This window comes from Cydia splendana, chromosome 8 (genome assembly GCF_910591565.1).
Source record: "Cydia splendana chromosome 8, ilCydSple1.2, whole genome shotgun sequence".
Lineage (NCBI taxonomy): Eukaryota > Metazoa > Arthropoda > Insecta > Lepidoptera > Tortricidae > Cydia > Cydia splendana.
In genome coordinates this window covers 10,811,901-10,824,631 of record NC_085967.1, presented here as the reverse complement: position 1 = coordinate 10,824,631, position 12,731 = coordinate 10,811,901, and the positions used below count along the sequence as shown (strand labels likewise).

Sequence of the window (12,731 nt, the reverse complement as noted above, 5' to 3'; positions counted from 1 at the left end):
TTCCTATGAGTGTATTTGACAATAAAATAATGACGCGCCCCCTCTAATGAACGACTGTTGATATTTTACTACTATTACTGTACTCATTCAACTCTTTTCTCTGAATTTTCCCTAATACTTGTCTATTTTATTCCAGGCTACCAAGAACCTCTGACTGCTGATACTTTAAGACTCCTGTTCGATGGCGGCATCTCAAGAATTTTGCTGCTAAGGTCGCTCTAACCTTCAATGAATACAAGAAAGAAAATAGAAAACGTGTTGCAGAGCATAGGTACTAGCGTGCTAGCTTACCGACTAACTATTACTTGATCGCAATCAAAATACAATAAAAAGTACCGTCAGCAGAACTGTACTGTGATCCTAAGTTAACAAGCTACCTTCATACTACAAATATGTCTTTGTATGCACGCTGTTCGTCCAACTAATTGGCGTGTTGCATTTCTCAATTGATTTTCATGAAATTATTTGAGCGGCTTTGATAATGACAATGAGGTTTACAAGGCAGCTCGCAAAAGTCCTTGTAAATAATAGTAATAACTATAACCAGTAAACTATACATATCTCAGCGCTGTTCTCGATAAATGTTGTGACTCTTAGGGTTCCGTACTGAAAAATATGTAGATAAACTTTCATACAAATGTGTATGTTCTACTTATGCTCCAATAGTGATTGCAGCATGTACTATTACTGTTTTCTTAACCTAAATATCCATAAATTGGCCTAAAAATAGTCTTAACATACTATTTCCTATTCAAATCCAAGCTCATACATACATAATGCTCATTTTTCTTATCCTACGGTAGCAAATGTATGATGTTTTCGTACATTAATGAAATTTAAGCTTATTACTAGCATGTGTGGTTGTCATTCGGACCCACACGTGAAGCAAATAAAACCTAACTGAATTATCTGTAATATCTGTTTCTTATTCTTACTCTATGATTGACAGGCCTATGCAGGACCGTACATACATATTATGCAATCTGTAACTTAACTAGTTTATTATAGTGACAGCTTATCAGTAAACAAAGCATGTAACAAAGATGGAACTCCAATGTTCTGACATATAAGTACCTACAGCTATTTATTTTTTATGATATAGAGGGCAAAATAACAGACAAATTACCCGGTGGTGAATGATTACTGTTCCCTCGCATAACCAGAGTGGTTGCAAATGCATTGCCGACATTTAAGATGGGAGAATATGAAAGTTGTGAAATACGCCCCCAGTGGCTTAGTATTCCTGCGTGTAAATGAACAATTACACGCCCCCATAATTTAACAACTAATGTATATATTTGTAATACGCCCCCGGTTCTTTAATATTTCAAGAAAGCCTACGTGAAATGAACAGTTTCACGCCCCCATGATTTTTCGACTAAAGTATATGTGCTTACACAACTAGATATCTTATCTGACCACATCCTAGGCTAACTTAGGTAAACTAATTTTATCTCTAGACTATGGTAACAGCCTCCTAACCCAACCTGAAGTATGTCTACAAATGATGCCTGGCAAAGGCGCATCTACCACGAATATGCGTTTCCAAGTCATGGACATTATTTGTTAATCTAAGTATGTATTTATCTATACAAGTATGTACTGCGCCGCCTAGTACCAGCAGTACAAACTTTGCCTAGCCCCAGGCCAAATTGATATGTGAAAGATTGTCTCTGGAATATTTATTTATTTATTATTGGTACCTGCAATGAAGCTAATTTCTTAATAAATGTATGACAGGAGATAAATAAGACTGATTGTTTTCGCTTAAAATAAGCGTTAATAAGTGCTAATGTTATACTACATAGGGTTTAATTTTGTAACTTTATTTTTCAGATATCAAAGACGCAAGAAGATGGATCATTAGTAGTGATGACAAACATCTTAAGCTGAGGAATATGAAAGTAAATCCCTAATTACGGCGCGCAGAGAACGAGTAAAAAAATGTAGTACCAAACTCGTCAAGAGATGGCGCCACCTCCGAGATAGAACGCGCCAACGATGTGTCAACGTAGAATCTTGATATCCGAGATGCAAATTACTAATCGTTTTTAAATGTTAGGAGAAGATTAATGCTTGGTTGGCTGCATAAGTGCATACCCCTGCTGAGGTCTCAGCAGCTACGCACAAGTTATCAGTAATTGTACATAGTTAGTGTTTTAATAAATAAGCCGACTGATATAATTACGTTCTTTTCGTCTGCGGATAGATAACCCTTACTACAGTGGAATAGTAATAATTTTTCTTTGCGTACATAGTAACTATTGAATAATAAACTTAATGTTTCATGACTTTTATATAAGACCTTTCTACGTGTACATAATAACTATTGAATAATAAAATGAATGCTTTATGACTTTTATTTAAACCATAATAAAAACAGAGTCCAAAATCAAGTGTACCCATTCCATTTCACGCCAGCAAAATGTAGCCTGGAAGGCTACTTTTACATACATATACCTTGAAGAACCGTAGTAACCCAGGTAAAACTACATCCTGCGTCACGGTTTCACCAAAATGTAACTCCCGCCCCTTCTTACTTAACTAACTTACCCATAGTATAAACACCCCCTTTAGATTTACCCTTAAAATATGGCCATGTGATCGTCTAGCTAGTAGTTAGGACCCCTCGAAGTGAACCGCGGTAACCTCAAATTCTTTAATGAGTATCAGCTAAATTTTGGACTCTGACTCTATTTATTATTACCTAGATTTTGAGGACAGATATTTATGGTAATAAAATAAGTATTTATGCAAGTAAGAAATAATTTAAAGAAAAATGAAATACAAAAATAGAAAATTATTAGAATTTATTAGTGCAATGTAAATGATGGTGTAAAATTTACTATAATGTATTTAAGTATTGCAGCATATATGATGATATAAAATATATAAAAATGTTGTTGGTAAAATCCTGCCACACCTATTAAGTTCCCGGGATAATATAGAGGCAGCACTCCTGAGATAAGCTCAATTACTCCCTAGCTTTTAAGGATAATTATATTTAACTATCATCTTCTAAACGAAGTGTGATTCACTCACACATGCCACCTCCACACTCGATGCAGGTCTGGGAACTCCTAGTCCGATTGGCAAGTATTAATCGGAACACCTACCCTACTAGGTTAGCCAGAAGAGCTTTGACCAACACTTCGTAACCTAAACGCACCTAGATGATGATGAAAAGAAGTGTCAAAGTATCCATCAATCATCATAATTACTTATCTTTTTTATATTCAAAAGCTAGGGATGCTAATCCCATAGTCCCATTCCCCAAAGCTGATAATCTAGACAGAATTCCTAGTTCTCTAGATGTATAAACGAAGCACCGAGTTTATTTGTTAACTATTATGTTTAGTAGAGGTCGAAATTGAGTATTCACTCAATAAATGCTTTGTACTGCTCTTGCCTGACAAAGGTTCCCTAAAGCAAACCGTTCTTCAATCCCAGAATAGTCTGCATTCCTAAATCCAGATTGATAATTAAGAGATCATGTTGTAAATACCTGATTTTATTACTCAGTACCTCGTTCCTACACCAGACAACCAGAAATGAAAAGTAGAAATAAAATTTTATAGAAGCATTAATTCTTTCCCCATATAAATTAGAAATTAGGAAGATTTAGGCAGTTGAACCTTTACCTTTTAAACACGCATATTTTAGGATAAAGAAACCATATTTTTAAACCCTTAAAGAGAAATATATATCAACCATATCAATTGTATAGATCAGAACTAAAAAAGAACCCTAATAAACAATAAAATGAGTGTGTGATTCTACCCTAACTCTACCCATTGTCCCTAATTTAGTATATTCAAAGCATAGTTCGTTCTTACCATCGACCTAATGCTTTGTAATATACGCAAGTGTAGTCCCTACGAGAGGCTGTAAAGTTCGGCAGGCGAGACCGATAAGGCAACCTATAGGCCAGTGTATTTGACTCCCTCCTTATCGCCCGCGGGCATGGTGGATAAGAATAAGTCGCCCTATTCCGTGTATATAAGTGGATCAGTACCCTAGCACACACACGCACTAATGACGAGGGAAACTCTGCCACAACAAAGACTAAGTGTAATATCAGTCACGACAGAAGTTTGTCCCCGCAACCAGCACTAGCATGAACCGGAGCATCGAAATATATAAATAAATTTAATAGGAGACCTAGTCTCAATTACTGTCGACTTCAGTGGGCCCAGATTACTCCGGATGACGCGCACGTGACGTCCCCACATCCATCTAAACAGCTGGGCCTTGAGACTAGTGAGATAATTCGTCTCTTATGTTGATATAAAAGAGACGCCAAGTCCTCTCAAACTTGGAGCAATAGACTCCTAACCATCCAATCCTTTGGCACCGTTAGGCGGAGTGAATGCTTAGCTGGACAAACTGTCAGTCCAAACAATGATCTGGCTTTTAAAATATCAAAAATACCCCATAGAAAAACACTAATGTAACTAAGTTATTACACAATTAAATTAACTAAACAAATAAGTGAAATTCCCTTAAACACCGTTATCTATATTTAACGTTACGAGAATTTCTTCCCGTAAAACCAAACACAGACACAATTCCAAGCCCCGGCCATGCATTGACATTGTCCCTGCATAACATGACGGCACTTAGAACACACAGCGTAGAGAAAACTTCACAATAACTAAAAACCCACACATGGTAGTAAAGAATCTCCACAACAGTCTAAACTTAGCGTTACGACGATTAAAATCCCCGCAAAACCAAGCACAGACACAAATTCTAAGTTTAAATTCACTAGGATAATTCCAAGTAAAAAACAAACACAGAAACAGTCGCGGAGAAACTTCACCTCCCCGCACTACGTTACACCCGAAAACCAGAGTCACTGCTAGCCCGGTCGAAGAATGAATGAATCTCCCAACGCTCCGCACCGGCCTTTTATACCTTTTACTATGGCGACTGAATGGCGACATAACGGCGACTGAGCGGCGACTGAGTGGCGACTGAGTGGCGACTGAATGGCGACTGAATGGCGACTGAGCGGCGACTGAGTGGCGACTGAGCGGCGACTGAATAGCGACTGAATGGCGACTGAATGGCGACTGAGTGGCGACTGAATGGCGACTGAATGGCGACATAACGGCGACTGAATGGCGACATAACGGCGACTGAATGGCGACTTAGTGGCGACTGAGTGGCGACTGAATGGCGACATAATAGCGACATAACGGCGACATAACGGCGACATAACGGCGACATAACGGCGACATAACGGCGACATAATGGCATAACCACTATTCCAAAAGTACCAGGATGCCAGAATTGCAGAAGAGGTCGTTTGCCTCGGGCGGGTAACCGACAACTGGTGTCTTATTGAGACAAACGTTTACCAAAAGTACCAGGATACCAGAACTGAGGAAGATGTCATTAACCTCGTGGCGTGTAACAAGGTTCTATTCAAGAAGAAAGATCATAAGTTACAGGTTGTTTACTGAACCATATGTCCTAAATATTAACGTTCATTATTGCTTACTTCAGAGTATAAATCATGTCCTTTTTACTCACGCAGTTTAGAGAAAGACGGAGCTATTTTTAATGACATCTACGCACACATTCATAGGCAATAGTCGAGTAGTCAGTTGGAGTAGACTAAATTACGATAAAAGGGAACGTTCGAAAACTCATCGCGTACGAATTTGTAAGCATTATTTTACTTTGAGATATTTTTAGTTTACTTCTGAAAAACGTTCCTGTATTGAAGTTTTTTATGTTTATTAGTATCTAATATATTATTTAAGACATCCAGAATTTAGAGAATTAATTATTTTAATATTTTTATTTATCTTATGAATTTTTAGATTGTATGTTTCGAAATTGTACTAGAGCATCAGCGTAACGGAACGTTGAGCTGTCTTCATCAGTTTTATTGTCAACGTCAATACCAATTTGTTGTTGATTATTTCCTGAGGGTTTATTTTGTTTATTTCTAAGTTAAAATAGAGAATAAAAAAAAAGAAAGACACGTGATAAGTATTATGGATTACCATGGAATTGCTTCAAGTTTCAATTGTTAGAATATTCGATGGAATCATTAATGAAATATGCGACTGAAGACGTCTTTAGTTTTACAAGGTATTTCCTTTTATTTTCTGTGTTTCAATGAAAAATGTGGTTAATACTAGGCAATAGGCATACGACTAGTCACAAAGGGCATTTATTTGTGTGTTTATCACAAATATTTGTTCCTGATATTTGTACCCACAACACAACACAAGCCTTATATTTTGAGGTTACTGTGGAACTAGGTCGTAAAATTGTCCTATAATATTTTTTTTTTATTAAAAGATGTTCCAAATATTGTTTAGAGGCCAATTTAACTTAATGAGCGACTACATTATAATTCAATAATAGAATAGAATAGGTACAGATCAAATTTACAAAGGTTAACAAAATAGGCAGTAAAAGAGAGCAGTATGTTATAGGGAATGCAATAACCGGCCGAACTTCATAACCGGTTTCGGTTACGTTTATGCCCGAAAAATAACCGAATATCGGTTATAATCGGTTACAGTTATATTCAACAAAAAATGATAAATTTACATTGAAGTCATTAAAAAATTACGAAAATAAAGGTACAGTATTAGGGAATGTAAGTATAAGTCTTCGTTTTTTAATAAAACACACAAAATACAGTAAAAGTAAAATATGACCTTGGACGTGATACAATATTCAATAAAAATATTTCATAAATAAGGGAAGTAAATTTGGTATATTTTCATTATTAAAGTACACGAATGACAAAAAATATAGTCACAGGCGTCACAGCCAAAAAAGGCAGGATTTTGTAGTCATTAGATGATACAAACATAGAATTTAAGTCATAAATAAATAACCGAAAATAACCGTAACCGGTTATTCGAGTTTCCAATATTCGGTTAAGAAATTTTGTCAAAATATTCGGTTATAACCGAATATTTCGGTTACGGTTATAACCGATTTGCATTCCCTAGTATGTATGCATCCTTTTAATCACTACAACCGTAATATAGTTAGAGTCGGACCAAAAAAAGTCTGCAGCGGATTTGATAGCCCACGCAGTGCAAGTGTCATTTATACGTCATAATTTCATAGAAGTTTGAGGTTTAAAATAACACATGCACTGCATGGGCTGTCAAATCCGCTGCAGACTATTCTTGGTCTGACTCTACATTTAAACTTACCAAACTGTAAAGAGGCTACTCCACCCCAGGCCGTCATAAAATTTGATCCTTTTAGTTCAGCAACACTCGGGGAGTGGTCAGAAGCAATTAAATCCAATCTTTCGTCTTTTATATACTCCCACAATTTTTCCTAAAAATTGTAACACAGTCAAGTACAAGGTGTAGTGCATAAACCTTTACCATCGTATTTACTCGGAAACGTTCACTCGTATAATTCTGACTGAAATAGCATGACACGTTCCATGCCACACTCCGTGACAATACGATGGTAAAGGATGACTTGTCGCAAAGTAGCAGCAGCTGTAAACATATAGGTACCTAGTGTTTGTCTGAATAAAGAATAAAGACACATGAATGTTGTGAGGAGAATCCAGCCGTATTGTCAGTGTATGTGCCACAAGTTAGGTGCTATGTACCGGATAAGTGATGTGTTGAATGAATCGCTCAAATACCCATAAGCCTGTTCATATTTTATGGTAGACTTCTATCCGCAATTCCTCTGCAAAGCGTTGGCAGTAGTACCTTGTTAGTATTATTTCTAATAGGCGGCGCGCACTTGAACTCGGTTCGTCCTGGAGGCACGTCTTCTGCGTTGAGCGTAAGGTAGTGGTTGCAGGTCTCGGCCGTGACGCCGGCGCGCCAACCGCGGTGACCGGCCAGAACGCGCGCCGCCCGCGCCTCTTCTAGGATCGGGACTACGCCCTCCGCCGAAACGTGCACCACATGGACATGGACACTGTTAAGAGTTAGTTGATTGGGATACAAGTATAAAAACTAAACAACTAATGTTATGTGCACTAACACTAAATGTTACCACGTCTAGTCTATTACGCCTTTATCTGCTGGAATCTATTTTATCCATGTGCTTATTTACTGCGAGGACCAGTTATTAAGAGGCGTACAGATTGCTGGGGGTCTTTTATCAGTTGTTACTTATTAAGAGCAATACATATATAAGCGAGCAATCACCTACTTATAAAAATATGATAAAGTATTGTGCAAAGTCGTGGTCGTGATTATCAGTCATCAAATACTTACGTATAAAAAACATTAAATATGTGAATACGGTAGTATATTTTACATTTCTAAATACGCCTTTTTATTATTTCTGTATCTATTAGTTGATTCGGTCAAATTGTGTTTTTTGAAAAACTAATTATAGCCAGCCTTTTATGAATGTAGTATGATACCTTAGGGTATGGTGCTTTACGCACACTAGGGTCCCTTCCCCTCCCCCTGACGCAACCCCCCCTTTTTGCATGAAATATGTCCCGGTTCACAGTTTTTTAAATTTTTTGAGGAAAGTATACATTACAGGAAAAAAGTGTCAATGAAAGAAATAATCCTTAATAAATTCTTAATAAAAAAGGTTATATTCATTTTTTTATATGATGCACCATATTCATGAATTAGCTTGTCAAAATGCGAAATAACATAGTTTTTACTTAGGGTTCGAAATTCATTTATTATACACGGTGTAACATGAGGAAACTGAATAATTTTAACAGCGTACCCCTGATCATATTTAGAGACAAAAATGTCGTATAAACTTTTTTGAAATTCGCCTAGTTTCAGAGTTAATACCAATTAAAAAAAAACAAGTTTTTATTGTTACATAGTGCAAAACGCCTTTTTGATGGCGATGTTGCTACTCACAGGAAGTTTTACGAAAAAAAGGTAAAAATCCATTTTGGGTGACATGTTTACCAATAACATTTACTTTTTATGTACAAATACATTCAAAAAATTGAAAAAAAAACAAACAAAAAAAAATTCTTTTTTGTGAAATTGACCTAAACTCATATTACATATTTTCCTTCTTTTGACCTCATGTATATATTTTAGGAAAAAAACTGTCAATGAAAGAAATAATCCCTTATTAAATTCTTAATAAATAGGTTATATTCATTTTATAACACTTATTAACTTATTATACAAGGTGTTCTCAAGAAATACGAAAGATTTTATTTCTGAGGTCAAAAGAAGGAAAAAACGTAATATGAATTTAGGTCAATTTCGCCAAAAAAAATTTTTTTTTGTGTTTTTTTTTTCAATTTTTTGAATATACTTGTACATAAAAAGTAAATGTTATTGGTAAACTTGTCAGTTAAAATGGATTTTTTGCTTTTTTTTTCGTAAAACTTAGCTTTTGCAAAGTGTTACTTGTCACTTTTTGACATTTATCAATAAGGATATTTAGACTACGTCCCATAGTAGCAACATCGCTATCAAAAAGGCGTTTAGCTCTATGTAACAATAAAAACTTGTTTTTTTTTTTAATTGGTATTAACTCTGAAACTAGCCGGATTTCAAAAAAAAATTATAGGACATTTTTGTCTCTAAATATGATCAGGGATACGCTGTTAAAATTATTCGGATTCCTCGTGTTACATTGTGTATAATAAATGAGTTTCGAATCCTAAGTAAAAACTATGTTATTTCGAATTTTAACAAGCTAATACATGAATATGGTGCATCATATAAAAAAAATGGATATGACCTTTTTTATTAAGAATTTATTAAGGATTATTTCTTTCATTGACACTTTTTTCCTAAAATGTATACTTTCCTCAAAAAATGTAAAAAGCTGTGAACCGGGACATATTTCATGCAAAAAGGGGGGGTTGCGTCAGGGGGAGGGGAAGGGACGCTAGTGTGCGTAAAGCACTAGACCCTAAGGTATCATACTACATTCATAAAAGGCTGGCTATAATTAGTTTGTCTTCCCCATACATTAGAACACAATTTAACCGAATCATAGTGTCTTGCGGGTCTACGAATGCTACGCCGTAGCCCGTGGCATTATATTTTCTAATTCATAGTAGAACACACGTCGCAGCATTTTTGTCATGCGCAATAGAAAGATTCAGTAGGTTATTTTTGGAAAAGAAAATTGTCGTGAAACATTAGGTATGTTTCACGACACGAGTACCCACATTACATAGGACACAGTAGGATCTACAAGGTACAATAGTGATGAAAATTACAAATGAACATAGCATTAAATATTAAGGTCTCGCCATTTAGAGAGTAGATCTAGACAGAATAACCACATAGGTATACAAATCTGAGCGCTACGTCTAAACACGCCATTATAGTTGTATGCGTATACCGCTCTCTTAATTGTGAAACCATACGTAGGTACCTACTCGGTCTTAGGTATGAAACTGGCAATTAATTTGACAGCATCGATTTCCATTTCATCGGGGCGAGACGCGAGGTAGGTGCTGAACAACGTAGGGTCTGCAATTCAAAGGTAAATATTACAATCGAATAGAAGTTCACGCCGGACATATATGCAGCATACGGCGTCCATTGGATACCAGGGGATTGATCACATGGTGGAATTTCACAATATTAATAGACACTTACCGCATTCACTGCAATCTGTTGTTCCATTCAGCTGTACTTCGGCATGAAACTGGAAACAAAACAAAATTAATAACGGCCGAGTTTACCGTTTATTAACCCAGGGTTAAATTATATATTTTTTTTTTATGTTATGGTCAGCAAGCGAGCAGACGAGCCGCCTGATGGGAAGCGGTCATCGTCGCCCATGGACATAAGCAACATCACAGGAGCCACTTAAGCGTTGCCGATCCTTGAGAACCCTAAATACCCGCTTCTTGAAGAATCCCATGTCGTAGCGCAAAGGAAATACCTCAGGAGGCAAGTCATTCCACATTCTGCACGTTCTGGGAAGAAACGAGCGAGATGCCCGCTTACTCTTGGTGTGCCATGTATCTAAGAAGTGGGGATGAACTTTGCTCCTTTGGCGGGAGGTGCGGTGATAGAAACGGTAGATAGGTAGTAGATAGGTACTGGTAACTCCGGGTTTAACCGGTTAACCTTAAGTTAGTGGCTAACCCTAAATGGCGCAAGTGGCCCTTAAGAACCTACTAATGAGTAATTGAATTACATAGGCAATGTCTTCGTTACCTATTTCCAATATTTGTGACACTTAATTAACCTCCAATGAATAAGTACTGGTCAAAACTGCGGTGGTAGTGCTATGGGTCCTTTTCTTAGTATACTTACGATATCCAGGAGATGAGCTAGACACGTGAGAGTAGCATGGTTTTGGTTAGTTTCTGTAGGACAGAATTGCTACAGGTAACTAATAATCTCAACTACCTATGCGCTTTCAGAATTAAAAATGTCATCACTTCGAAATCTTCGAGCATCATAGGTATATACAATTAATAGGTATTTGTCTACCTAATCATTAATTATTATTAAAGACAAGAAGACAAAGTAAGTTTAATGTAGGTATATCCCTGTATATACGTGAGTTCAGTATACTTACCGCTAAAACAGTACCGGTACCATTAAGGACACTGAACACGCTATCCAAATCATCAGGAGTAATATTGGGAAACTCAGAGACGCCACTGTCTATCAGATAACATTTAAATCCCACCACGCCAGCCTCTATCATGTCAAGCAACTCCATCTGTAAGATTATGCGAATAAATAACGACAATCGATATAATTCAATTCAATGACCTAGATATAGTCGTATGGTTTTAAAATGTCGGGATCCACTTGAGTGATTACTTGCGGATGAATGGCATTGTTAACTTTTGTTAAACCAAACCGCTAATTACGTGCAAAATGAAATGCAATAATAACAAAAGATTCCATACAGATAGCAACTTTACCGCTTGAAGAATAGAGTTAAAATTACAAGAGCAGGTACTCGATATTCAGATCCAAGCACGACACCTGTTACAGCCATTCATTCGTAGATTACATAATACAGCAGATTAGTCACTTCAACACAAAAACAGGCAACTTATCGTTATCATTAATTTATGTCTTTAATACCCTTCGCGGAAAGACGGAATTATTCCATCACGCAACAACGTTAATGTGCCGAAATTAAGGATGACTCACGTTAGACCGGGCCGGAGCTTCCGGCGCTTACTTTTCTATGACAGATGACAGGTGATCACGTGATGCTTTCCATAGAAAACGAAGCTCTGGAAGCTCCGGCCCGGACACGGCCCGGTCTAACGTGAGTCATCCTTTAGATTGGGAACTTCTTTTCTTCCAGTGCCGGAAACATGGTAAAAGTAAGAAAAAAAATATGAAGTCATTATGAAAATATGTAGTCATCATGCATGCATTTATCTCTCTAGTGGAGAGAGAGTCTAGAGAGGGTTGGCTGGTATGGAATGTTTCAAAACTTTCCCTTTTACGATTTTTGATGCAAAAAAATAAAATTAATTAATTAACTAAAGTTACTACTTACTTCATTCCCAGGAACAACTCCACCCCAAAATCCAACATCCACGTAAACCTCCTCCTTTGCCATATCTCTTTTGATTCTCAAGTTATCCAGTGTTGTGGTTGGCGGTATGGAGTTTCTGTAATAAATGAATGTACCTATTGTGATATCAGTTTGGCAAGTACCTAAAATTTAAGAAGTACCTATACAGAAAAAAATTTCGGCGAGCGAGGAAGTAGGTACCTACTCATTTTCTTTTCCGCACGTATGTGTAAATTCTTGTTCGAATTTGACCACTACACAAGGAT

The 12,731-nt window shown here is 36.7% G+C and overlaps 1 protein-coding gene across 1 annotated transcript in view; it reads right to left on the bottom strand.

Moving 5' to 3' along the window:
• Nucleotides 1–12,731, bottom strand: part of LOC134792839 (allantoinase-like) — a 32,443-nt gene that overhangs the window by 19,491 nt on the left and 221 nt on the right. The window contains exons 2-7 of the mRNA XM_063764242.1: nucleotides 12,448–12,562; nucleotides 11,500–11,646; nucleotides 10,566–10,614; nucleotides 10,343–10,436; nucleotides 7,716–7,929; nucleotides 7,194–7,323 (exon numbers count right to left, since the gene is read on the bottom strand). Coding sequence (XP_063620312.1) covers nucleotides 7,194–7,323; nucleotides 7,716–7,929; nucleotides 10,343–10,436; nucleotides 10,566–10,614; nucleotides 11,500–11,646; nucleotides 12,448–12,562 — 749 coding nt within the window. The remainder of the gene's footprint in view (nucleotides 1–7,193; nucleotides 7,324–7,715; nucleotides 7,930–10,342; nucleotides 10,437–10,565; nucleotides 10,615–11,499; nucleotides 11,647–12,447; nucleotides 12,563–12,731) is intronic.